Genomic DNA, 26,404 nt, shown 5'->3' on the forward strand with positions numbered 1-26,404 from the left:
CTCCAAGGCTCTCCATCGGACTGCAGCTCTGCACAAGTGTTACGCCGACAGGCGGCGCGTCCCCACCCCAGTTTACCACCCGGGTCAGCAGGTGTGGCTATCCACGGGGGATGTCCCGCTCAAGTTCCTGTCCAGGAAATTGTCTCATCAATTGGTTCATCAGCCTGTACACCATCGAGTCTCTGGTTAATCCTGCCTCTGTTCGCCTTCGTTTGCCCGCCAGTTTCCGGATTCACCCCGTTTTTCACGTGTCCCAAGTAAAGCCTGTCCAGTCCAGCACGCTCTGCCCTTCGGCCGAGCCCCCACCTGGGATTTCCAGGGCCACCATGCCTATTCGGTTTGCCGGATCGTGGCCTCCCGTCGGCGAGGTAGGGGGTGGCAATACCTCATTGCTTGGGTGGGTTACGGTCCGGAGGATCGCACCTGGGTGCCTAGGTCGTTCATTCTGGACCCGACGCTCATCCAGGACTTCTGGGCTTCCCAGGCCGGTCCCTCGGGGCCGCTGGGTGGCAGCCGTTGAGGGGGAGGTGGTATCAGAGTCTGGTTGTCACCTTGCCTGCTGCTAACCTCTCCTCACCCTGAGTCCTCCGCTGGAGCTGGAGGACTCAGGGTGTGACAGGTGCACATCGTTACCTCATCAGCTGGAGGACTATATGAGGGTGGCTCGCCAGCACTTCTACGCCTAAGTGTTTTCCCCACTGCTGTAGTAACTGCCTGGCCAATTGTATGCTTGAAATCTTGAAAGACTCTTTGAAAATGTTGACTAACCACCTGTTTCCCTCGTCCTAGGTCAACCAAGCCACGCTCCTTGCTTGAGACACCACTGAAGAACTCCTCAAATAATAATCTGGACTCTGGATCATTTTCCAGCTGGCGGCCAGCCATGGCGATTCCTTCTGCCTGACCAAGCGAACCCTGTCCACCCTCCAACGGTCCCGCCTGGATCACCTGAGAGCCCCAGCAGACCCAGCACAGCCAAACGGCTTCCAAACTCGCAACCTCTCCCCCTGGTGGATCGAACCCCACCTGAATTCCTTTCCTCCATTCCTTTCCTAGTGCTGGGTTAATAAATCTCTGAAAGAAAACGCTTCTCTGTTTGTTAGGGTTCTCTGCATGTGGGTCAAGTCGGCCTTAAAAACAATGACAGGTAGGTGTCGACGTACCATCCACATGGAGGACAGGTCAAGGTTTCGGAGCAGAAAATTGACCAAAGCATCATATAGTTTTTTTCTGCTTCTAATACATCAGCTTTGAATAAAAAATTTTCAGTTGCTGTTAAATATTTTCCACACAAAACAAGGTACCATGATTATGAGATAGTCTAATCAGCATAATTTACTTAACCTGTCAGTGGCCATAATTGTATGCCTGATCAGTGTGTGTTAAATATTAAATATGGTTTAATTGCAGCTCTGCCAATCTGTAAATGTCATATGAAACATCGTCCTGTTCACCAATAGTGGAGTGAACGAGAAACCTGCAGTACCCCTCTCTTCCTGTGGGTGGTGGTAAAGTTGCTCAGTAAAGCACAACAAACACAGAAGAAGCTGCGCACTCCACACGTGTGATAACAACGGGTCCAGTAATGGGGAAGCGGAGGCAGAAAAAACAGCTTTTCACAAATTTGTCCAAAAAACAAAAGAAACATTTGAAGGAGTTTGGAGAGGAGCATCCATTTCACGATGTGTAAGCGTTATAACAGAGTAAAACTTTTCTTTATTGAACGAAGAGCTGCGTTTCATTGTCAGTTAAATGCACTTCAGACTACATTTATAAATGTATTTTAACCTAACTTAAAGCTAAACTCGCAGGCAGTTCATTGATACTGTAATAAACGCGGCGGCGTATTATTCATTAAATTAGTTTGAATTAGTTTTATAGGAATTTATGAGATATGCCTGTTTATGTTTTGGGAATTCGGAGTATCCCAAAAATACATTGAAGGACGAATGTGTTTTCCTGAGATGTTACTGTGTTTGAATAGCCATGTAATATTGTTTATTATTTAATTGTTTTATATAGTTTAGGTTTGTGTAGAATCTATCGTGGCCAGGTATCCATTTTAAAACAGATTTCCTATCTCAATGGGACTTCATTGTTATATAAAGATATAATTATTTCTGTTAGCTGCAGTTGAGATTTAAATGGGAATAATTTGTCGATCTTTACTCAGAAAAATGGGAGGAAAAAGCATCTGCAATGATCATATATTCTCTATATACAAATAAAAGTAAAATACCATTGCGATCATTGTGCTTTACTTACTATGTACCTCTATATTTGTATTTATGTCTTATTGTCCAAAGGTTTTCTTCATCCATCTGTAAATCTGTTCGTCCCTTACTCCATCATCCATTTATCTGTTAGTTGTTTCACTTTCATCCATCACTTCGTGATGTTGTTGTTCTTGTAATTTGCACTATGAAAACACCAACACACCACAATGAATCCAAAAAGAAACAGACAAAATATGCTGTTGAGATAAGAAAACCCCCAGGGGCTTATTATGACTCTCACCTCAGGTAAATTAAAAACACAACTCAACATACTTCAATTACATCTTCATCTGTGCTTCAATCCGTTTGTCCATCCATCCACCTATCCACCTGTCAGTCTATTCATCGGTAACATTAGATCTGTCTTTAACACACAGCTTGATGTACTTTTGTTGTGTTTTCCACAGTGTGAATGAAAGACCTGAAAGGACCCAGATTGTGGAGCTGGTGAGTGTGCACATGATGAACAACATGTAACAGAACCCTTTAAGAGCAACTCCATCCATCCGGACCAGCTCAGCACAACCAAACAAACTACCTTATTCATTACTGTTAAATAGTGCTTTTTTAACACAAATCATCTGCTTATTCCTTGGGTTTTCCAAATCAAAAATCCAACATGGTTTAGTTGAAAGATTAGACTGTACAATGCCAGTCAGTCAGTCATTTTCTACCGCTTCTTCCATAGTGGGTCGCGGGGAAGCTGGTGCCTATCTCCAGCAGTCTATGAGCAGGAGGCGGGGTACACCCTGGACAGGTCGCCAGTCCATCGCAGGACTTTATTTATAAATTTATCCTTCCCAGTTTCTTTGCTGCTGCAGGTTATGAAGTTCTTCCTCAGTGCTTCACGAAACATCATTTGTTGCTCTGTTTAGAGTTAGTTTTACTGCAAGAATTTAGAACCATCTTGGTCTCCTCATAGTTTTGTTTTAATGGTTCTTTCTGTTTGGTGCAGCCGTCAAGCCCAGAACAATCCGACTCAGAACCTGACAACCAGGAAGAAGAGGAAGAACCAGCGCAGCAAACAGCCTATCAGAAGCTTCTTTCAACCCTCGGTGAACCCACAGCTGACACCAAGGGCCAAGAGGATGAAAACAGTGAGGAAGAGGAGGAGCTTCTCTGTGAAGGTGAGGTTTCTGTTTTGTTTTTTATTTTAAAACGTGTTTGGCAACAGTTTTTGTTAGACTAAAAGAAGGTTTTTAATGTACAGTAGAGGGTAGTGATGAATCTGAGGATGGAGGAGAAGGAGAACATGAAGAAGAGGAGCCTGGAGATGAAGAGCAGGGAGTTGAAGAAAAGAAGGAGGTGGCAGGAGATAAAGAGTTTGTGGACAAGGAGCATGAGTCTGCGTTCTGTCTGGAGACCAACTTTATGGAAAAAGGAGAACAGGATGGAAACACAGCACAACTCAAGACTAGTAAAGGTGAGAACAGAGGAAATACTTAATGAAAATAAATAAAAACTGAACTTTATAAGATCTAACATTTTTGTTTTTGTAACTTTTGTTTACAGACATGTTTTTAGACCATCTAGATACTGAGCTCACTGAAGAGGATGTGAATAAAATTACATCTGGCTACAAATCCAAAACTCAGATCACGGTATAAACAAAACCACCTTGTTGCAGAATAAAGCATCTTTGATTTATAGATACAGGACCTTGCAAAAGTTAAAATCCCTTGAACCTTTTCCCATTTTGTAACTTTTTGTATAGCCATTAACTGTAATATATTTTATTGAAATTTTATATGACAGATCAACATAAAGTAGTGCTTAATTGTGAAGGGAAAGTGATACATGGTTTTCAAAACCTTTTTCAGGTCTATCCAGGACTTTGACTATACCGTTCTAATACATGAATGCACTTTGATATAAACCTCTATATAATAAGTAAAAGTAAATGCTAAGTTTTCCAAAATAGCACCATGACGACAGGCATTTTAAAACAGCAGTACAACATAAACTTTGGCTTTTTGTTCTAATTTGTCCTGAAATGAAACAAAGTTGGAATTTCCACTTTCTAACTTGGGGAAAAAAAACAGCAAAAATTCAGCTGCTCACTTCTTTTTTGACTAGTTGTTATTTGAACAAAAGGTCCTCATACTCCATGATGTTGGGATGTTTTTTTGTTTTATCCTTACGTCACATTTCAGCTTACAACTCTTAACTTACTTTGTTTTAATCTGTTCATAACAGATAACAAATTTCCTTCTGAGAACCACAAAAAGCAGGGCATGTAGTTTCAGTGGTACTTGTATCTCCGTTTGAGAGCTGTGGATCTAAATTATGTCATTGTAGCGCTGGCTGTATGTTTATGGTTGTTGTCCTGCTGGAAAGTGAACCTTGAAGGGCTTTGCAGCCTCTAACTTGTTTACTTCCAGAGTTGCTCTGTATTTTGCTCACCCATCAACACTGGGCAACTTTCCTGTTCTTATGACCCTTGTAGCTCCTTTAGGTAATCAGAGATCTGCTCACTGTGTTCCCAGGACCAGAACTAAACAAGAGGAGGCAGCATTTAGTTTGGTGACTATGCTCATCAGCTCTGGAACCGACTCTGAAAAATTTGAGATGAGCAGAAACTGCTGGTTCCTTTACATCAGCATTAAAAACTTTTTTGTTTATGATCAAAGAATATGATAAATGAATGAAAGCACTGTATAAATAAGCTTGCTTCGCCCTCCTGAAGAACAGCATCCATGCAGCATGATGTTGCCACTGCTGTGTTTCACAGTAGGGAGGGTGTATTCAGGGTGATGTGCTGTGTTAATTTTCAACCACAGAGAGTGTTTTTCATGCAGGCCAAAAATTCAGTTTTTGTGTCAACTGAACAGAGCAGCTTGTGGCAAGCATATTCTTCCACAAAGGCCACATTTTTTGAAAGATTCAACCTGACCTATGGATCTCTGCAGCTCCTCCTGAGTTACCATCAACCCCCTTTGCTCTTTCTCTGGCTAAAGCTTCTTGTCTGTTTAGGTATATGACCATGTCTTGGTAGGTTTGTAGTTGTGTCAATACTCTTATCTATTGTTGAATGATGTATTGAACACTGCTCTATGAAATGTTTAAAGCTTCGGATATTTTGTTTTATAACCTAACCCAACTTTAACCTACTTCCTTGGTCTTCATGATGCCGTTTGTTCACTAATGTTCTCCAACAAACCTCTGAGGCTTTCACAGAACAGTTGGATTTATACTGAGATTTTCTTGCATTCAGGTTGACTACATTTACTATTTGGGTGACTTATGAGGGCAATTGGTTGAGGGGGTATCTTAATGAAGAGGCTAGATACAAATGCATACTACATTATGCACTACTTTGTGTAGGTCTGTCACATAAAATCCTATTCAATACCTTGTAGTTTGACAAAATGTGGAAAAGATTTGGGGGTATAAATATTTTTTTGAAGGTGCTGTAAGCAACTGGGGGAAGCAGATATCAAACAAACCATAGACTGGGAGGTGCATTATTTCCTGCAGAAATGTTAACGGGTGGGAATACTTTTGCCCGGCACTTTGCTTTGTACTAAGCCACTCTACATTGTGTTTAAAAACATCTGTGCTTCCTGTCGCTCTCTCTCTATTTTTTTTTTTTTTTTAGTTACCGAAATTGGGAAATCTTCTCAGCACTAATCTTCTTGATAGGTTTGACCCCATTGGCCCCCAAAAAGACAGAAACCTCCCTATTTTTCATAAACTTTTGGAGAGCAGCTGGAAAGGTCTGAACCAGTCATTCAATCCTAAAGGACAGGCTGAAGAGATCAGCCCTCTCCAGCTGGAGCTACTGGCCCTCATGGGGTCCTACAAGGACCTGTATCACCCAGATATGTGTCCTCTTAAGCAAGGCCCATATGTGCGCAGTGCCTACTGCCTCCATGTGCTCAACCACGTCCTGAAGGCCAATTCCAGAGTCCTGGCACATAACGCCCAGCTGAGAGAGCAAAAGACCCAGGCTAAAGCTGGAGCTGAGCCGCAAGATGAACCCAGAGACCAGGGACTGACCAGGCCAAAGGTAAACAACAGAACATGTGTTTGAGGTCAGTTTCAGCTGCATTAGGTTTGTTTTTTTGATGAACGTATTAGGGACCCTTCCAGGAATAAGGTTTAAAATAAAATAATGCCTTTAGGCCTAATAAACCAAGAAAGCTTAGAGATACACAGAGAAATCATCTGCTAATCAGAATCAACTGTTTTTCAGCTTCACTGGTGACTGACCAGTCAGACTGAGCAGTAAATGAACCATACCAACAAAATGCTTCAGGGTGGTAGTTGTTGCTGAGTGAAGACGGCTCAAAGTTTAAAAAAATTCAATCTACACAATTGTTTTAATTTAGTTTTACCAGTAAACCTTTGTTTTATAGTCATTGCTCTCTCACAGCTTTGTTGCCTCTGCTTCTACTAATACATAATTAGTGACCAATCACAGCTTGAAGGGGAGCAAACATGTTTAATGCAGTTTTTATATATCTCTTATATTAAAGACATTAAAGAGAAATAATAATCTGCTAAACTCTGTATGGGCAGGTCAGGGTTTTACAGAAATAGTGAACAAAATTTTGCATCTTTAAGGAAAATAAATAGAGACCTCTTAGATTCCTGATGGTTCAAGTAGGCAGTTCCTGAGAGGTTATGCTTTGCAGATCTTTTGTAATATTTTCTTATATGTTTCCATTGTTCTCTGAGGAAAGAAAATTTAAAACATGGAAGAAATCCATTGTGATTTAGGGATGCATCTGTAAGGTCACACAAGCATTCAGTCACAGGACAACAAACATTTTTAGACAAACAAGCTGTAGTTCAAGGTAAAAAAAAAAAAAAGAATTAATTTAAATAGGAATGTTTTCTAAAAGGTGTCATATAAACAGGACAGCCTACAGTACATGTTAGCATTGATTAGTTTATTGATTGATTGATTGGCGATCACTGTTTGCCAGGTTCTGATTCTGGTTCCGTTCCGGGGGGGTGCTCTGCAAGTCGTCCACACTCTAGTCAGCCTGTTGGAGTCCAAAGGCAAGAAGATTGTTGTCAGCAACAAGAAGAAGTTTAAAGAGGAGTTTGGAGAGGCAGATGATGAAAAACCAACCAACCTGCGTAGACCTGATGATTATCACGCCATCTTCTCAGGCAATGTGGACGATCACTTCAGGATAGGTACGTTTAAAAAAAAAAAAATTTATACAAACCTCCAAAGCTTTCTGACTGACATCTTGGTGCTTCTCCGCTCTCCCTCCCAGGTGTGTCCATAGTGAGGGGCAACATGCGTCTCTACGCCCCCTTCTACTCATCAGACATCATCCTGGCGTCTCCGCTCGGCCTTCGAACTGTGCTGGGAGCCGAAGGAGAAAGCAAGAGGGACTACGACTTCCTGTCATCCATTGAGCTGCTGGTGCTGGATCAGACTGATGTCTTCCTAATGCAGAACTGGGAGCACGTCTTGGTATAAAGACTTTACCTGACACAAGATGTGGCACCCCTGCTGTTGAAGTTTTCCATTCTTCATCTAACTAACTAAAATGTTGTCATGAACAGCAGTTAAACCTGTTTACAATATTTCAAAACTTTATTTTAAAAATAAGATTAATGAGCGGTATTTATTTTTCTTCTGAACCAACAGTTCAAAAAGAAAACTAAACTAAAAATATGCGTCTAACTAGTTCACTATTCTTCTTCCTTTACATTATTTTATTTATCCTGATTTGTTCTGTTCAGCTGGACGGTTCTGCATGTTTTATATAAAGCTGAGCATGTAAAGATATGTAACCTACAAAGCTGATGCGTTCATAGGTTTAAGGTTTGTCTGTGTTGTCGTCATCCACCAGCATGTGATGAACCACATGAACCTGCAGCCACTGGACTCCCACGGAGTCGACTTTTCCAGAGTGCGGATGTGGAACCTGAACAACTGGGCCAGACACTACAGACAGACACTGGTGTTCAGCTCCGTCCAGGACCCACAGATCAATAACATCCTTACTAAACACTGTGCCAACTACAGAGGACAGGTCAGACATTAGAAATACTTGCTGCTGTATTTCAAAAATCTACTAAACCACCTTCAAGTCCCAAACTGCACTAAAAGAATTAGTGGCCTTATGTGCAAATGCTGTGCATGAATCAAAATGTGCCTAACTCCCTTTTGATGCCACAGCAGCTTCATGACTGCCATTTACACCTAGAGGGTATGCTGGGAAACTGTTCATGATGTAAAAGACTTCCAGGTGCATCCATTTACATGAGCGGATATTAAATTAAACAGCAATTTTTAAATAGATTTATTATGAACGTTTTCTTTTTTTATTAATGGTGATAATATTGTAGGACACTTAAAATGATGCAGTGTGAAGAGAGCTTGTATTTAGAGGCCAAGTTTATCTTCTGGGTCAAAATAAAGACTGGAACATCAGACAACAGTGTTGTGGAGGGAGGTGTGCTAAGATCTTTGGATCAATTGAATTTTTGTCAGCATTTTAATTCAGTAATATCAGTTTAAGGTAGCTTGCAGCTCATAACTTTAACTGTAATAGATTTAAAATCATCAACATTGGCTTGCAGACAACATCTGTGGAGAAAGAGAGAGTAAAATTAATCAGTGAAAGTAATATTTTAGGGTTTGCTGTCTGTGATATCAATAAAAAGAACTACAAGCCCTATGGATCATTTACAGATTCTTAAGAACCAAGACTCTGTTGCTGCTGTACTGTGTGGTTTTTGCTCCTCTTGAACAGGCTTTATTTATTAAATATCTGTGAATCTTGCAAACTTTCTGTAATCCAGTGAATATAACAGTTTCACAGTCTAAACGTCATAAAATGATCACAGGTTATGGCTTAGATCACCAGTATTTGTTGCTGCAGTGGGATCCTCTCTCCCACTCTTTTGTTTTTTTCATCATGGAGGCTGAAAAATCACTCCTGCAGGAGTTTGTTTTACATGTATTTGCATATTTGACCACAGGTATGTCAAGGGATGAGTCTGATATTTCCAGATGTGTGCTCAATTCCACAGGTTACAATAAAAAATGTGCCAAAAACAGGCTCCATCTGCCAGGTGTTGGTTCAGTTGCCTCATGTGTTCCAGATTTTTTCATCCGACAGCTTCATGGATCAGGATGCTCGGTATGTGTCTCAACTAAAATATCTTTTTTAAGTTCTGAACACTGCCTTGCTTGAGCTATACCTCACCATTTTCATATTCTGCTTGTAGGTTTCGGTTCTTCAATGATAAAGTGCTTCCTCAGTACAGGGACTCGGTCATGTCCCACATTCTGATTTACATCCCATCCTACTTTGACTACGTCCGCCTGCGAAACCACATGAAGAAAGAGGAGATCAACTTCACCTCGGTCTGCGAATATTCCACCAAGTCGGAGGTCTCTCGAGCCAGGCATTTCTTTCAGACAGGAGAGAAACAGTTCCTGCTCTTCACGGAGCGCTTCCACTTCTACAAGAGGTCAGTAATCTTTTCTTTTTTTTTTACCATCCAACAAATTACGTGAAGGTTTTGTCTTTTCTTCATGGAAAGATCTACTCATGTCATATTTATGTTATTCAGGTACACTATCAAAGGGATCAAGAACCTGATATTTTATGGACTCCCCACCTTCCCGCACTTTTACAACGAAGTGTGCAACATGCTGGCAGCAGGAGGTCAGGGGGAGGAGGCCAGCTGGACCTGCACTGCCCTCTACTCCCGCTATGATGCCCACAAGCTGGCTGCCATCACCGGAGCCCAGCGAGCTGGACAGATGCTGCAGTCCAACAAAAACGTTCACCTTTTTATCACTGGATCAGAGGACAAAGCCTGAACCGATACCAGTCCAGTAATTGTGCTTATTAAAATGGATAATACATTGTCATTCGTTCACTTCCAGTAACAAATATTTATTGGTTTATTAAATTTGTTGAAGCATTTGTGAAGGGACCAAAAATAAATTTAACAAAAACAAAATCATCATAGCTGTTAAGATGTGTCGATTACCAGGGAAATATTTCCTCATCTCTTTCTTGGTTAGAGTGCTTTGATTTAACAATATAAGTGCTGATTAAGTAGTTTTATGACTTGGATGCATCAAAAGTATGGAAGCCTGTTTGTACCAAAAAAATTGTGTAATTCCCAATAAAGGTTATTGAGTGTGACTGAAGTCCTAAAAACAATGGGAAACTACAGCATGACCTCTAAAAGATAAAGCGTAATTACTGTATTCTGATGTATCTCATTTAAAGATAACATTTAAAACATTGAGAACCATTCTATAGTTGTATTTTAATTAAGGGTTTCCATACAAATAGTCATATTCACAAAATTAGAATATTATTGAGAAGTTAATTTCAGTTACTTAATTCGCTAAGTCAAACATATAGATTAATTACACACAGGCTGATGTTTTTAAGCAATTATTTCAGTTAATTATGATAGTTTTCTGCTTGCAGATCATGAAAACACGACATTTTAGATTAGAATATTACATCAGAGCAAAAAAGTAAAAGATTGATGAGCAAGTTCCCAAAAATTATCCAGACCATTATGGCAAAAAAAAAAAAACAATACTTTCTGGAAAACTACAGTTTGGAAAAAGTAACCAATTACTGCATGAAAGTGCTTTGTTGGTTCGAGAAATATATAACACAAGTTCTGGAAAATCAGCTTGAAGGTAACCTGTGTAATGAGTTGTTAAAGTTCTACAAAACTGACCTGAATTTTCCAGAGTATTTCCAAGTTCCTGTTGCTGCCAGGAAAATTGATGCTGTATTATCCAATCCTTGGGTGATCGTTTTTGTTTTTCTTTGGAATTGTTTTAAATCCAAGTCATAATTCTTATTGTATTTGTTTTATTTTTTGTACATGTTTCCATTACTTTGGCAATAATGGCCTCCAATAGGCCGCCAGACATTTGTGCTTTGCAATTTTTTTAAATTATTTTGCCAGAAAGACTTGTGCAAAGCAGGAGGCAGTTTCTAAACCAGTAGTTATTCTGTGTAATTACAAAGACGGCATAATAAAAATAATATAACTCTCACTGACAACAGTGATCCATTCAGAAATAATAAGCTGTTAGGTAAGATTTCACCTGATGCAGCCAGCATATAATTATTAACTTCATGCGTTGATGCAAGAGTGACTTTGGTCACTTAATTACAGTTTTGCTTTGCTGCCTAGAGCTGGCACAGGGCAGATGGTCTCTAACTGCCAGGATGATGGAGGAGAAGCAACAGAAGCTCAGCCTGAGGCGTGAAGTGGGGCTGATGGGAGCTGTGTCGCTGATTGCAGGAACAATGATTGGATCTGGGATCTTCATGTCCCCACAGACAGTTATCTCCTCTATTGGGAGCTCCGGAGCCAGCCTGGTGGTGTGGGCCAGCTGTGGCTTACTGGTTATACTGGTGTCTTTCTGCTATGCTGAACTGGGCACTGTTATACAAGAGTCAGGGGGAGAGTACATCTACATCCTCAGGACATCAGGTCCAGTCATGGCCTTCATGCTGGCCTTCAGTTCTATCTTATTTGTGAGACCTGCTGGAGTTGCTGGCATCTCTCTGAGCTTTGCTCAGTATGTTGTGGCTCCTTTCTATCCAGAATGCCTTCCTCCGGTGCTGGTAGTAAAATGTGTGGCTGCAGCTGCAATCATTGTTTTAGCTGTTGTGAACTGCATGAATGTTCGCTTTTCAATGTCAGTGCAAATGTTTTTTATGGTGGCCAAGGTTGTGGCCTTGGGAGTCATTATTATAGGAGGGGTGGTCATGCTTGCTAAGGGAAACACGTTAAGCTTTGAAAACTCTTTTAAGAACTCAAACGTGGGCATCAATCCAATTGGTATTGCTCTCTACCAGGGACTGTGGTCCTATGATGGCTGGAACAATCTGAACTATGTGACTGAGGAGCTCAAACGTCCAGAGGTAAGAAGAAATAAGGATGCAAGAAGTTACATGACGTTACAAAACATACCTGGCAAACCTACGAACAGGTGGTATTTTAAACTGCAAGTACATTGCACCATTTAACAGATTGTAGTACTACCTGTAGCAGCAATAAGTCTCAGATGTTGCTTACTTTCTGTCTTTATCCGTCTCTCACATCATTGTGGAGGAATTTCCTGCATTTTGAGGTTTTCCACACATTTGTTTCTTCAAAGTTCAAATCTAAATCTCTAAGGATTGAGGTCTGAGCTGTAATTGTACATTTGCAGTGCCTTGATTGGTTTCCTTTCCTTTCAGCCAATCTGTTGTAAATATGCTGCTATGTTTAGGATCATTGTCTCGATCAACTAAAAGCTGCAGTTTGTGCTTAAACGAGAATTTTAAACAGCAAAAATATCATCATTTAAAAGAAACATTCAAGAGTTGAAAATATACATCTGTCTCCATGCTTTGTTCTGCAACCTTTACTCAGTCATGACCTCTTGATTTACTCTTCTTTCTATTTTATACATTAGAAATTAATCTGGTTGCAGGGTGGATCAGCTGCTGTTGCCTTGCAGCAAGAAGGTCCTGGGTTTGAATCCCAACCGTTGTCTTTCTTTGTTAAGTTTGCATTTTCTCCCTCTGCATCATTATACATGCATGGGTTCTCTGAGTACACTGGCCATCTCCCACAGTCCAAAAACATGCATGTTCATTTAACTGCCTTCTGTAGGTGGTTTCTGTGTCCTGTGTGTCTCTGTGATGAGCCAATGAACAGTGATTGCAAGGTACCGCGGTCCTGTGGCTACAAAATAAGCCCAAATCATAAACCTTCCAATCATGGGTTGATGTGAGATGTGTTGTGTCCCCTCCAAGCAAGCTCACGCACACACACACATACATACATTCTGTAGTTGGGAGGCATTAAATTGGTGAGAGTCGAAGTACACACTGGAGAGGTCGCTAGTCCACCACAGAGACGCACAATCACTGCTTTTGATACATTGCTGGTGTCTTTCTACTTTGGTATTGTTTTCACACATGCTCCAAACCAGCAAACTACTAAAACTCCTGCTTTTGCAGAAGTTGTCACACCTGCTGGTTCTCATTCAAGCGATGTGCTTATTTTCACCACCTAGCTGCTAATTTCTCTAGTTAAGTCTGGTGAAAGGGAGGTTTTTTGTTTACATCATACTGATGTCAGAGTAACTGACTCATTCTGGATTTGCCATGTGTTGTTGTCTGTCTTAACTTTTTGACCGTTGAATTCAAAGAATAAATTGTCTGTGCATGCTGCAGGTAACACTAAGTGCTATAGATAGTATATCAGTGGTTTAAATTAGCAATCAAACCAGGTCAAGTGAATCATTAGACTATGGGGAGCACTGACGAGAGGTATAAAAAGTTTATTTTGACCTTGGAAAGTTAGTATTTTATAAGGTTGATCCTATTACAATCAGGCAAAGTAATGCAGCTTAAGGGTTATCAAAGTCATAAAACATGCTGCACCTTCACTTATTGTCTATTCAAGGGTTATTTTACCACCTATTGCTCAGTTTACCATTAACTAATGGTTCACTGTTCATCTCCAACAAGATGTGGGTTGTGTTTAGTGTGAATCCCTCTGAGCAAACAGTAACATCCTTCAACAATGGAGGAAGGAGTGAGTCTGAAGAGGGAAGTTGGAAAAATAGGAGCTGTGTCTTTCATTGCTGGGACCATGATAGGATCAGGGATCTTCATTTCCCCACAGTATGTCCTGCTAGCAATCGGCAGCCCTGGGGCCAGCTTCATCATATGGGCCTGCTGTGGTCTGATATCCATGCTAGGTGGGCTCTGCTATGCTGAACTGGGGACAATCATACCAGAGTCTGGAGGGGAGTATATCTACATGCTACGGACTTTGGGACAAATCATAGCCTTCTTGTTTGTCTTCAGCTTCATCAGTGTCATGAGGCCCGCCAGTGCCACAGGGATCGCCCTGAGTTTTTCTGAATATGTCGTGGCCCCCTTTTATAGTGACTGCGCGCCTCCACAGCTGGTCTTAAAATGCGTGGCTGCTGTAGCAATCCTGGCCGTGGCTCTGGTAAACTGTCTGAGTGTCCGCTTGGCCACCAGCATCCAGGTGGTTACAATGACCATTAAATCACTGACGTTGGCAGTGATCATACTGGGAGGAGTGGTGATGCTTTTTCAGGGCAACACTGCAAACTTTGAGGACTCTTTTACTGGAACGAATGTTGGCATCAATGCCATAGGCGTTGCTTTCTACCAGGGACTGTGGTCCTATGATGGCTGGAATACTTTAAATTATTTAACTGAGGAACTCAAACAACCAGAAGTAAGACTGATCAGGTTTGTTTTTCCTTTTTAACAGTTTACAAGACATTTTAACTCTCACCTGAACTACTGATCTAGATTGCAAGAAAGTGGTAGTTGTGCTGAGTGGACTCTGCTGCACTGAACTTGGGAAGGTCATATCAGTTATATAGAAATATGGACTGTGGGCAAAATTGCATCCTTCATGTTTGTTTTCAGCTTCATCAATGTTTGTCCAGTTGTTTTACCAGACAATGACCAAAGTGCTAAGAAAAGTGTCGAAAGGCATTCAGGAAACCTTAAGACCTAATGAGATTTCCAGAAAGTTGAAATAGAAAAGAAAAAAGGATGGATTTTCACACAGAACTTTATTCCATTTTGTGTGCTGATGCAGTGAACAGAAAGAAAACAAGTATTAAAGTTGTTGTTTAAGAAACTAAAACTCCCTCTGCTGTGGAGACCATGACTTTAACAACACTTATATAATGAGGGTTTATGATAGACTGATGGATGTATAACCATTTACAATCACACTTTGGTTAATCATATAGCCTGTTGACTTGCTGCCCTCTGACCAGTCACTGTCCTCTCTGAGAAAATAAAGTCTGCAGACTTCTTCAATTTTCATTGGAGCTTTTTGGTGTCTTTCAGCTCAGTGTCCGTCATGGCAAATAAAAAACCAGAAGGCCTGAAAATTAAGCGTGCGATTGGACTGTATGGAGGCGTAGCTCTAGTCTCCGGAACCATGATTGGTTCTGGGATATTCATGTCTCCACAGTTTGTTCTAGCCAATGTGGGAAGCCCCAGAGCGAGTCTGGTGATCTGGGCCCTCTCTGGAGCAGTGGCTATGTTTGCGGCACTGACCTACACTGAACTTGGGACCATCATCCCTGAATCTGGAGGGGAGTTCATGTACATCCTGAGGATATATGGTTCATGCCCCACTTTCTTTGGAGCTGTCACTTTTATCCTGCTGGTGAAACCTTTCAGCACTGCTGCCGTGGCCATCAGCATAGCAGAGTATGCCATGGCACCCTTTTACTCCAGCTGCCAGCCTCCTCAGCTGGCTGTGAAATGCACCGCAGCTGTCACCATCCTGGTTGTTTCTACTCTCAACATCCTGAATGCCCGCATTGCTGTTAGGGTTCAAGTGATCTTGAAGGCCAAAGTATTAACACTTAAAGTCATTGTCATTGGTGGGATGGCAGAGGTCATACAGAGTTGTGTTTTTGGGAAAATGTAAAAGTCAAAAATTAATTTAGAGACACATTACTCTGTGGGTGCTTTAAGGGTGGCTTTCTATCAAGGTGTCTGGTCTTATGTTGGCTGGTACAACCTAAATTATGTCACAGAGGAACTTAAAAGACCAGAAGTGAGATTTTGGATTATTTTCTGTGTTTCATTAACTTCATCGATTCAATGTGTGGGAATGTTAAATCAACATATAAATTTTCTCAATCAGTCTCAATGTCATTCTGAAGCGTGAACACTTTTCCTATACAGTGAGCTGTCTTTCTGTATACTCTTTAGGATTCAGCATTTCAGCATTTATTTTACATCACCACGATAATTAAAACTTCATAAAAGATATAAATATTTACAGCCTTCAATCACTAAAATCAATTTTTGTATTGTAGTCACCATAAAGCCTCAGGAATCTGACATTTCATATACATGCAACACATTTCCCCATTATGAGCAATGCTTTTTAAATGCTCCATCAGGATTTAAGATTGAGCTAAAATAATCTTTTATTCCACAGATGATGTTCATGATCAAGAAATTGCTTTTTCAGATGCATGCCAATGTTTAAGTACCTTTTACAGTAAATTATCTTATACTGCTAGTTTAGAACTCAGTAAGCTTTTGAAATGACCCACAATCATTCATTAGTTATACCTCTATAGTGACTCAATATGAGGGTACACTTGTTTGTTTCTTCTTAGAAGGATTGTGTGTGTGAAACCTTAAAGGAAGCAACAGATTCCAGCTAAAACCATAGTATTGACTGTAGATGATCACCGCCTCAGAATAGGAAGCTGCTCTGAGCTTAGTTCTGTAACACAAACTGAAGCCCAATTACCAAGCAATATTTGGTTTTTGGTACTTTTATCTTTGTCAAGTTGAAGCCAAGTCTTGTCTGGCCGTACTCCACGCTGTGACATGTTTAGTATCACTTAGCAAGTTTACTCTTTGTGCTTTTAACAATTGGATTCCAATTTCCATGTGAGAAACCACCGAACATCCTCCTCCTGAATCAGAAGAAACAGCCATAGCCTCGCTGGAGAAAATAAACTTTAGGTCAAATCAAACAGTTTTCCTGGTAGGCAGACATCAGTACCGTTGGTCCAGAGATCCAGTCCAGCTCATTGAGACCCATGTAAAAACAAGGTGTTTTTTTTATTAATTGAAACAAAACACCTTTGAACTAATTTCTTCCTTTTTCTAAGGAATAAATTATCATTAGTAACTTTCACTAGCTCAATTTGAGACTTTCACTATGAGGAGCTCTGATACCTGACAGACATTTTTCAAGCAGTTATTATAGTGTAAATGCTCACACACTTGATTCACATCTATTTTTCAAGAATTGTAGATAATTAAGGAAGATCAGATATTGGTCTGTAATTTATTACGGCATTTTGATTAAAGGCAGATTTCTTAATTAAAGCTAATTTAAATGTTTCGTGGCACATATCCATCTAAGTCCCAAGAAACATTTAGTAAAATCCTCAAAAAAAACTAAGACCACTTTACAAGGTAGTCTAAATAAGGATACCTTAAAAACCTTACAAAGGTTGTTAAGGAGGTATTGTGTAGAAAGCTTTTGAAAAGGACATTTTATTTCACACAGCTGCGTTGAATCCATAAGCTGGATGTTTGAAAAATGTTATTGCAGTAATGGTGTTAATTGAAAAAAACATGTCATCAAAATTAAATGTTTGGTTATGTTCCATCTCTTCACAGATAAACCTTCCCAGAGCCCTGGTAATAGCCATTTCTCTGGTCACTGGCTTGTATCTGCTGGTCAATGTTAGCTATCTGACAGTGATGACACCTATGGAGCTCATGTCCTCCACCGCTGTTGCTGTCACCTGGGGGTAAGAGTAAGTCTGGTTGTCTTTAGAGTCTTTAAGTTTGCAAGAAATTCCAGTTTAATCAGGAACATCTGTCTATTAGGAATAAGGTGCTGGGAAGCTGGGGTTGGATCATGTCATTGGCTGCTGCCCTGTCTGCTTTTGGTTCCTTAAATGGGACGTTCTTCAGCGGGGGCCGAGTCTGCTTTGTGGCTGCCAGGGAGGGCCATATGGTAAACTTCTCTGACTATTTAATCAAAACATATACAGATGTTTAAAAAAAAAAGTTGTCACACCTATTTATACGGAACCATGTTTGTTTTATAGCCAGATATTCTGTCCATGGCTCACGTCCACCGCCTGACTCCATCTCCAGCTCTCATCTTCACCACTGTGATCTCTTTGGTGGTGCTGATCCCTGGAGATTTTCAGAGTATCGTCAACTACTTCAGGTGAACTTTACTTCCTTTTCTGCTTGAAAAAATTAACCTGTTTTCAATCTATCTAAAACAACTTTTCATTGCTGTTTTCAGCTTCACAGCCTGGTTTTTCTATGCCATCACTCTGTCTGGACTGATCTATCTCAAAATAAAGAAACCGGAGCTCCCCAGACCATACAGCGTCAGTGTCACACAGTTATTTTAACATTTTTAATAAATCACAACAGTTCAGCATCATGCCTGTCTCCTTTGCTCTTCACAGGTTCCCATTGTGCTCCCCATACTGGTCCTGCTTGTGGCAATGTTCCTTGTTCTGGCCCCCGTCATAGACCAACCTCAGATTGAATACCTTTATGTGGCATTATTTATTCTAAGTGGCGCAATAGTCTATGTACCATTCATCCATTACAAGCTCTGCCCGGGACTGTTCAATAAGGTGACAATGTTCCTGCAGCTGTTCTTGGAGGTCGCTCCAGCAGAGAAAAACCTGTGATTTTAATCTGCTGCAGATAATTGTTGTCTGCAGAAAAAAATGAGGCTCTAAAAGCCAATAATGTAATTGATTTAAATGGGCAATTTTACTGATGTGTTATTTGTTTGCAGTTAGTTTTATTTTTATTTTGTGGCACTATAGTGGCTTTTATTTTTGTAAATTAACCGAAATGAAATAGGGTGGAGAGAAAGAGGGAAGACATGCAGCAAAGGTTGAGGGGGCCAGGACTCGAACCCTACATATATGTGTGGCCTCCATATATGGGCACTTTACCCCTGTACCACCGCCAAGCTGCCTTTTGCACTTATTTAAATTAAATTATGAGTTGAAAAAAAAAAAAGACAATTCATTTTAAATGTTTTATGGTAGAAAAAAACTGAAATCTGCAACAAATCTTGCAGTTATTCTGAAAAGCTGCAAAAACAGAGACATTACAATGAGGTTTTTGATTTTTCAGAAGCTGCTTTATTTGGTTAAAACAATAAAAAAAAGTTCTCACTGTAATAGCTACCTATTTGGAGCTGCATCTTTCATGCTACAAATGAAGATGGAAAATATACAATATTTAAATTAAATGAAGACCAAGCCAAATGATGCATCATTTACAAACTAATACAAACTAAAAATATTTTATTTCCATCCCAATAATTATTCCATAATTTACATCTAAAACACCACTTTACCCATTTTAATCCATTTCTTGTTAGTGTAGCATCCCAGAAACAATAAACTGTGCACAAACCCATGGGGAACGTTTTGTCTGTGCACATCTTTTGACAGAGGGAGTGCCAAAATAAACCAAGTGAAAACCCAGTTACGGTACCATTATTTTAATGTGCAGTACATATTTGTTTTCGCTAACAGTAGATAAAATATAAATGTAACGTTTGTTAGATTTAGCCACAGAATGTTCATCTTTTGTAAGATATCACACGCTCTCACTTTTGCTAGAAATATTCAAAACCATTTTGATTCTACCTTCTTGCAACGATTTTATTGCCACATAATTTATGCATCAAAACATAGACACCACGCTTGTCTTCCTCTGCTGAAGGACTTATGATTTTCTGTCAAATCCTCCCAGTGGGGAAAAAGTGCACACTAATTCACTCATATTTCACCTCTGAAGTTTTCTTTCAAAATGGGAGCTAAAAGGTATCTTCGATCTGTCATACCTTCTACATAAAAGAGTGAAGACAGATAAAAATGTACGCGTGGCCTTCAGAAGTTTCTTTAACTCACAATTAAAATTGTTTTTGATACAATTTATAGATTTCTCAGAGCTGTGGTTTGTTTGAGGTCGATATTTTTGTCCGTTTGTTGGGAATCACCATAGCAACCACTAACCGTTTGACTCCTCAGCAAGTTCTTCTGTTTTATATTGATCCATTGTGGCTAGAACCTGTGCAATGTCAGAAGATGATTAATATTCTGCAGAATTCAGCATACCAAATCCTAAAAAAAGCTTTAAAGGTATAACAGGAAGAGGTTTTATCTTGGACTTTCAAAATAAGGCTCACAAATATTGTACAGTTTAAAGAGTCTATCTCTGTCACAGCTTGTTTGTCCAACTTTCTAATTTGTTTTACAATAACTAAGTTATGTTGATTTTCAGGCAGTAGTTGCTGAAAGGACTTTTCAGATAAAATTTATGGTTGGCTCAAATCAAACACTCAAAGATGTAGATTTTAAAAATGTTTAATAACCACCTAAATGGAAAAATAACCACAAATGGCCAATTTATAGTGACATAAAAGTATGATTCAGCACAAAAGGGGTGAGTTTATAATACACATTTCCAGTTTCTATTTGACCTTGCTCAGCTTTTATGTTCAGCCACTTGACAAACAACAAGTTAACCAACTAAGCAGTTCTTAACACTGGCTGGATCCAAACAGTGAAATTGTCTTTTATGACATCAGTTCGCTCTGCTTTTCTTCTCTGTTCCGTTTGACTTGGATTTTTCCTCACAGCTCTCTCTCTCAGTCTCACCTCTGCTCCCATCTGACGTCTGGTGATGAAGTGCGTGAAGCCGTTCTGCATTCGTGTCAGCGTCCTCGGCTCCCTCACAGCACCTCATCCACGACTGAGGAACGGACTCGATTCCATAGTGGGCCCCAGCGATGGCCCCGGCCATGCAGGCTATGGTGTCTGTATCACCTCCCAGGGCCAAACTGTATGCTATTGTCCTCTCCAGGCCGCTGTAGTTCTCTGGAAGGTAGTCCCGTGGCTGAAGGCAGTGGAGGACGCAGAAGATGGCAGTTGGGACAGAACGTAACGCTGCAATACCGTTTCCTGGAGGTAAAGCATAGAAAAGAAAAGGTTAAAAACCAATGCTGCCATGTTTGCATTTACCTCTTTTCTATACAGATAGTATGAACTACAGCCCTGCACGGGACAATTTTTTTAAATATTTGCAACCAATCCTGCCCTCACCCACCACTTTAATTGATGCACTGTAAAACTGTATACCAACTTAATATTTTAACTGCAGTTAAATAAGAGCAGAATAAATCAAATATATTCAGCAACAATCTTGGCTTTGAATCTCAAATACACACGTGAACAAAATTGTTGGTACCCCTCGGTTAATGAAAGAAAAACCCACAATGGTCACAGAAATAACTTGAATCTGACAAAGGTAATAATGAATAATAATTCTATGAAAATGAACAAATAAAAGTCAGACGTTGCTTTTCAAACATGCTTCAAAGACTTATTTTAAAAAATAAACTCATGAAACAGTCCTGGACAAAAATGATGGTACCCCTGAAAATAATGTGACCAAAGGGACACGTTAAATCAAGGTGTGTCTATTAATTAGCATCACAGGTGTCTACATTCTTGTAATCAGTCAGTGGGCCTATATATAGGGCTACAGGTAGTCAGTGTGCTGTTTGGTGACATGGTTTGTACCACACTCAACATGGACCAGAGGAACCAAAGGAAAGAGTTGTCTCAGGAGATCAGAAAGAAAATTATAGACAAGCATGTTAAAAGGTAAAGGTTATAAGACCATCTCCAAGACGCTTCATGTTCCTGTGACTACAGTTGCACATATTATTCAGAAATTTAAGATCCATGGGACTGTAGCCAACCTCCGTGGACGTGGTCGCAGGAGGACAATTGATGACAAAACAAAGAGACGGATAATACGAACGGTAACAAAAGAGCCCAGAAAAACTTCTAAAGAGATTAAAGTTTAACTTCAAGCTCAAGGAACATCAGTGTCAGATCGCACCATCTGACGTTATTTGAGGCAAAGTGGACTTAATGGGAGACGACCAAGGAGACCATTGTTGAAAGCAAATCATAAAAAAGCCAAACTGGAATTTGCCAAACTACATGTTGACAAGTCACAAAGCTTCTGGGAGAATGTCCTATGGACAGATGAGACAAAAATTGAACCTTTTGGCAAGGCACATCAGCTGTATGTTCGCAGATAGAAAAATGAAGCATATGAAGAAAACAACACTGTTCCTACTGTGAAACATGGAGGAGGCTCTGTTATGTTCTGGGGCTACTTTGCTGCATCTGGCACAGGGTGTCTTGAATCTGTACAGGGTATAATGAAATCTCAAGACTATCAGGGGATTCTAGAGAGAAATGTTCTGCCCAGTGTCAGAAAGCTTGGTCTCAGTCGCAGGTCATGGGTCTTGCAACGGGATAATGACCCAAAACACACAGCTAAAAACACCCAAGAATGGCTAAGAGGAAAACATTGAACTATTCTGAAGTGTCCTTCTATGAACCCTGACCTAAATCCTATTGAGCATCTTTGGAAGGAGCTGAAACATGCCGTCTAGAAAAGGCATCCTTCAAACCTGAGACAACTGGAGCAGTTTGCTCATGAGGAGTGGGCCAGAATACCTGCTGGGAGGTGCAGAAATCTCATTGACAGTTATAGGAATCGTTTGACTGCAGTGATTGCCTCAAAAGGTTGTGCAACAAAATATGAAGTTAAGGGTACCATCATTTTTGTCCAGGCCTGTTTCATGAGTTTCTTTTTTTTTCATAATTTTGTTGAAGCGTGTTTGAAAAGCAATGTCTGATTTTCATTTGTTCATTTTCATAGAATTTTTATTCATTCTTACTTTTGTCAGATTCAAGTTACTTATGTGACCATTGTGGGTTTTTCTTTCATTAACCGAGGGGTACCAACAATTTTGTCCATGTGTGTATCAGTGCAGTAAAAAAAATAGATGTATAAATAATAAAATCTAAAATAAATATAAGAAAAACAGATGAAACCCTCGTGAAATATTTTGGGAAAAAAACAGCTACATTTGAAATTGCTGAGCAAACAATGGTTCAGAAAATAAAAATAAAAATAAGACCGTTCAATGAAACTGGGACATCTGTCTTACTTGTCACTTTGCAGAAAGAGTAAATTGCTGAGAGACTCTGGTCTCAGGCTATTACAGCCATTTTTTTTGACTGTGCCCAGTACTCACGCTCAAAATGAACCTTGCAAGCTTTGACAGGGAGGGAAAAAGGTCTTTGTGAAGTTTCCTCCCACTGGAATCATTTTTAAATATAATGATTGTATTATTCAATTATACAATTTATTTTTTCCCAGTTTTGAATTTAACCTCAGTTGTACTCTTCATCTTTCCAACAACCTTGAGATTGTCTATTTTTAGCTGCGTGCTCCCGCCTGCAGTAATCTTACAACAGCCTGCTCCCATTCCCAATGCAAGGCTCTAATATTAATCACAGATATTTCTATAATTTGCTTAAAATTAAAAAAAATATCAATGTCTGCATTTCAAGGCTGCAAAACATTATTCTTGTAGTTAAGGAGCAAAGCTGGACAAACGTTCAATGACCTAAAGGCCAGATATCTGAACTCTATACACATTTGTTTAGAGGATATAAATTTTCATTTAAATTTAAATGAAATGTTAAGATAAAGTGAAGAGGTTAACAGACCGAGTTCAGAGATGACTTCCTCTATGCTGACTTTACTTCTGTCCATCAGGTCTCTGACTTTGTGGAGACGCTCACAGAACGGTTTTTCTGCTTCTTTTAGACTGAAAAGCAAATAATTGACAATAATTTCCATTTTCTAGGCGTCTAAAAGTATAGGTGATCAGTTTGGTTCTAAAGAAAGTGTTAAAGTTGTACTCATCAACAACTCACATTCTGGCATCACGAAGTGCCTCCTCCTCACCCTCCACTTCTTCCATCTCCGTGATCAGCCTGCCAATGAACTGCTGAGGCAAGTTTAGTGCCCCCTGCAGGGAAAGATGAACAGCCATTGCTTGCAGGACAGCCCCGTTATAACCCAGAGAGCAGGAGTGTGTGAGCATGGCACCAAGACGGGCAAACTGTGAAGGAAAATAAACAATGGGGTGATGATCAACCTTCCATTTATATCTGGGATTTGGTTTTGACACATCACAAGGTCACCACTCACTCGTTTAACGTCAGCCAAGTCAGGAAAAGCCAGGGCGAAGGGGGCTGCTCTCATTGCCCCGCCGTTTCCAAACGAGCCGCGACCATTGAACTGATCCCTTGCCGGTTGGTACACGTCGACGAGCTGGGGGGAGGAAAGTTTCTTCAACACATGGATCACTCCAGAACCATAACCACGGGCGGGGGAGGCACTGTACTCCTTTGCAAACCTATAAAGGGTGAAAAATGTAGGTTTTAATGAGTTTTCTAATATCGGACTTAAAATAACCAGTTAAGCTGGAGCTGGCATTGGTCAACCTGCGGGCCAAGTCCTGCTCATCAAATCCAGACCGGTTCAGAAGAGACTGGACCACACATCGCGTCATTGCTGTGTCGTCACTGTATTCAAGGATGCCTTACAAACACAGAACACGTCCTGATTAAACATGTTGTGCTTCATCTGGATACATATGAACACTGGCTAAATTCAATCCCTCTACTGCATCGAGAGCTTTTCTTTTTAGAGCTGCATTAAAACACAGATGATCAAAAAAAACTGACTCATAAAACTGAAAAAGTGGGTAGAAATCTCTGGTACTTCATTGATTCAGATCTTACAGGGAACACTGCGACCACTATATGCTGTTTGGCATTGATGTACCTGAGCAAAAAAAGATTATATGTGGGGTTGCTCAAGGCTGTATTTTTGAGCCAGTTTTTTTCAACATCTAAAGGCTCCCTAATGCACAAAAAAGACATAATTTTTTGTTTTTAAATGCAGTTATAAATCACAACTTGAAAGGACTCAACAAGACTAAGAACTACATAGCATGTCAGAAACTGCTTTGGAAACGTATCTATACTAAAGCCTTTTCACATTTTCTAATCTTACAACTACAAACAATGCATTTTATTGGTTTGTGTGACACTATGACAAAAAGCAACATATAATTGTAAAGAGGAAACAACATTGCCAGTTTTCAAATTTTTTTACAAATAAAATTCTAAAAAATATGAATTGCTTATGTATTCAGTCCCACCGAGGATGTAAAACGACCTTTGTTTGGAAAAGGGATTTTTTTTTAATTATAAATTTCCATTCTATAAAGAGTCCTAAATCCATATCAGGGTTAGCTGTCATATGCCCAAGGTCCAACATTAAGTTTCTATGATCCCCAACTTTGGAATCAACTTCCTGAAAACCTGAGATGAGGAGAAACCTTTGGCTTCTTTAGATCAGGACTAAAAATTAGGGCTACCATGATCAGGCTTTTCCTGGCTAATACTAATTATTGTTTTTCTATGAGGTGTGACATTCAGATGTTAACTGATTCAGAGTTTCTCTTCAAATGATTAAGCGATATGAAAGGGAAATAACTGCAGGGGGTCCCTTGACAGAAGTAGCAGCTTTAAAAAGATACAGAAAATGAAGGATTCTCCATTAATACATCAATCATTTGAAGCTAACCTATCTGTTTTTATTAAACTAAGAGTAGGCGCATAAAATACATCCTGTTTGCTGATGCGTTCACATATCAAAAATAGTGGGACTTCTAAGCTTTGATGCATTTAATGAACGTGTTGGTTTTTAATTGTTTGTCACAATCGCTAAACTGAGGCCAACAAGGGAAACAGGCTTACTGGTGCATCACTACAGGCCAAAGCTTTTTAATAGCTCTTGTGTGCTCGTTTGTGTCTTATTATGGCGTGCCTAATCTTTATTTTCTTTTCATGCATTCAGCCTTAAAAGTTGTCTTTCGAGACTCAACCATTTTCAGCATTGTGTGTAGCGTGTCTGAAAAATACAAGGAAACAACAGAAAGGTCTGGCCTAATGAAACTCATTTACAGCAAATAAACAGTATCGTAATGTCTTATTTCGGTCATTCCAGTTGTGCTATCAAAAGAATTGGAACAAATTGTGACAGATTGCTGGTATCTAAATGCCTCCGGAACCAGATTTTCCTAAAACGTTTTAACTGCCTCACAGTTTCCTTTAGTTTCGTCTTCCAGGCCGCTCAGATGCTGCAGTACGCTCTCCATCGGAACCTCCTCCGCTCCTTCAAACTCTCCACCGACGCAGTCTCCCAGCACAGCCGCCACCAGCGCTCCCCTGAAGCGGGACAAAGACGCCGGGCCTCCCGCTGCCGAGGCCGCCGCTCTCATTGCCGTCATTGCCATTCATCCGCCGGATAAACAGCTTCACCCTGCGTCCTGTGAAATGTTTACTAAATGACAGCGAGAGAGACTGACGACAACAAATCTCGTCAGAACTCCTCCAATGATATACTTCCTGTTCCGGTTAAGTTCCCGGTGAACGACTCTGATCGTCCAGCATAGATCATAACTACCTAGAACTAGTTTCTATTCATATTCTAGTTCGAGGAACGTCTGGTATTCATACTTCTAAGCGGCCACCTACTACCAAGTACTATCTAATATGTGCGCACCAGAATTAGTGTTACAACGTTTGGCTTTCCCTGAACAGTTAAAACGGATTTCATCAGTAA

At 40.1% G+C, this 26,404-nt stretch overlaps 3 protein-coding genes across 5 annotated transcripts; 2 read left to right on the plus strand and 1 right to left on the minus strand.

Moving 5' to 3' along the window:
* The first annotated feature begins 1,528 nt into the window (after nucleotides 1-1,528).
* Nucleotides 1,529-10,408, plus strand: utp25 (UTP25 small subunit processor component). 2 transcript variants are annotated; one of them, XM_047345469.1, is made up of 12 exons: nucleotides 1,529-1,686; nucleotides 2,684-2,723; nucleotides 3,232-3,403; nucleotides 3,490-3,699; nucleotides 3,789-3,877; nucleotides 5,875-6,285; nucleotides 7,208-7,424; nucleotides 7,508-7,710; nucleotides 8,093-8,275; nucleotides 9,279-9,388; nucleotides 9,477-9,722; nucleotides 9,825-10,408. In XM_047345469.1, exons 1-12 carry the CDS (start codon nucleotides 1,586-1,588, stop codon nucleotides 10,075-10,077), a joined length of 2,235 nt encoding a protein of 744 aa, XP_047201425.1. In that variant the 5' UTR covers nucleotides 1,529-1,585; the 3' UTR covers nucleotides 10,078-10,408. The 2 variants fall into 2 exon arrangements, with proteins under 2 accessions (XP_047201425.1, XP_047201424.1); XM_047345468.1 differs by having other exon boundaries at nucleotides 1,530-1,686; nucleotides 3,487-3,699.
* Nucleotides 10,409-11,386: 978 nt separating this feature from the next.
* On the plus strand, nucleotides 11,387-19,767 carry zmp:0000001267 (b(0,+)-type amino acid transporter 1). Of its 2 annotated transcripts, none has more exons than XM_047345989.1 (6): nucleotides 11,387-12,166; nucleotides 17,456-17,589; nucleotides 17,669-17,798; nucleotides 17,893-18,017; nucleotides 18,099-18,186; nucleotides 18,268-19,767. In XM_047345989.1, exons 1-6 carry the CDS (start codon nucleotides 11,465-11,467, stop codon nucleotides 18,496-18,498), a joined length of 1,410 nt encoding a protein of 469 aa, XP_047201945.1. In that variant the 5' UTR covers nucleotides 11,387-11,464; the 3' UTR covers nucleotides 18,499-19,767. The 2 variants fall into 2 exon arrangements, with proteins under 2 accessions (XP_047201945.1, XP_047201947.1); XM_047345991.1 differs by lacking the exon at nucleotides 11,387-12,166 and adding an exon at nucleotides 13,731-14,510.
* A 413-nt stretch (nucleotides 19,768-20,180) lies between these two features.
* Nucleotides 20,181-26,187, minus strand: adprs (ADP-ribosylserine hydrolase). Its single transcript, XM_047345992.1, has 6 exons — nucleotides 25,883-26,187; nucleotides 24,214-24,310; nucleotides 23,918-24,125; nucleotides 23,641-23,828; nucleotides 23,431-23,531; nucleotides 20,181-20,793 (listed from the first exon to the last, which is right to left on the minus strand). Exons 1-6 carry the CDS (start codon nucleotides 26,073-26,075, stop codon nucleotides 20,417-20,419), a joined length of 1,164 nt encoding a protein of 387 aa, XP_047201948.1. The 5' UTR covers nucleotides 26,076-26,187; the 3' UTR covers nucleotides 20,181-20,416.
* Nucleotides 26,188-26,404: the final 217 nt, after the last annotated feature.

Source organism: Girardinichthys multiradiatus, chromosome 19 (assembly GCF_021462225.1).
Source record: "Girardinichthys multiradiatus isolate DD_20200921_A chromosome 19, DD_fGirMul_XY1, whole genome shotgun sequence".
Lineage (NCBI taxonomy): Eukaryota > Metazoa > Chordata > Actinopteri > Cyprinodontiformes > Goodeidae > Girardinichthys > Girardinichthys multiradiatus.

Coding starts and splice junctions, on each gene's coding strand:
- utp25 (XM_047345468.1), top strand. CDS start 1,586: ATGGGGAAGCGGAGGCAGAAAAAACAGCTTTTCACAAATTTGTCCAAA. Junction 2,724..3,231: donor GGACCCAGATTGTGGAGCTG/GTGAGTGTGCAC, acceptor TGTTTGGTGCAG/CCGTCAAGCCCAGAACAATC. Junction 9,389..9,476: donor TTCATGGATCAGGATGCTCG/GTATGTGTCTCA, acceptor TTCTGCTTGTAG/GTTTCGGTTCTTCAATGATA.
- zmp:0000001267 (XM_047345989.1), top strand. CDS start 11,465: ATGATGGAGGAGAAGCAACAGAAGCTCAGCCTGAGGCGTGAAGTGGGG. Junction 12,167..17,455: donor AGGAGCTCAAACGTCCAGAG/GTAAGAAGAAAT, acceptor ATCTCTTCACAG/ATAAACCTTCCCAGAGCCCT. Junction 18,187..18,267: donor AGCTCCCCAGACCATACAGC/GTCAGTGTCACA, acceptor TGCTCTTCACAG/GTTCCCATTGTGCTCCCCAT.
- adprs (XM_047345992.1), bottom strand. CDS start 26,075: ATGGCAATGACGGCAATGAGAGCGGCGGCCTCGGCAGCGGGAGGCCCG. Junction 24,311..25,882: donor AGACGAAACTAAAGGAAACT/GTGAGGCAGTTA, acceptor TGTGTTTGTAAG/GCATCCTTGAATACAGTGAC. Junction 24,126..24,213: donor GAGCAGGACTTGGCCCGCAG/GTTGACCAATGC, acceptor CACCCTTTATAG/GTTTGCAAAGGAGTACAGTG.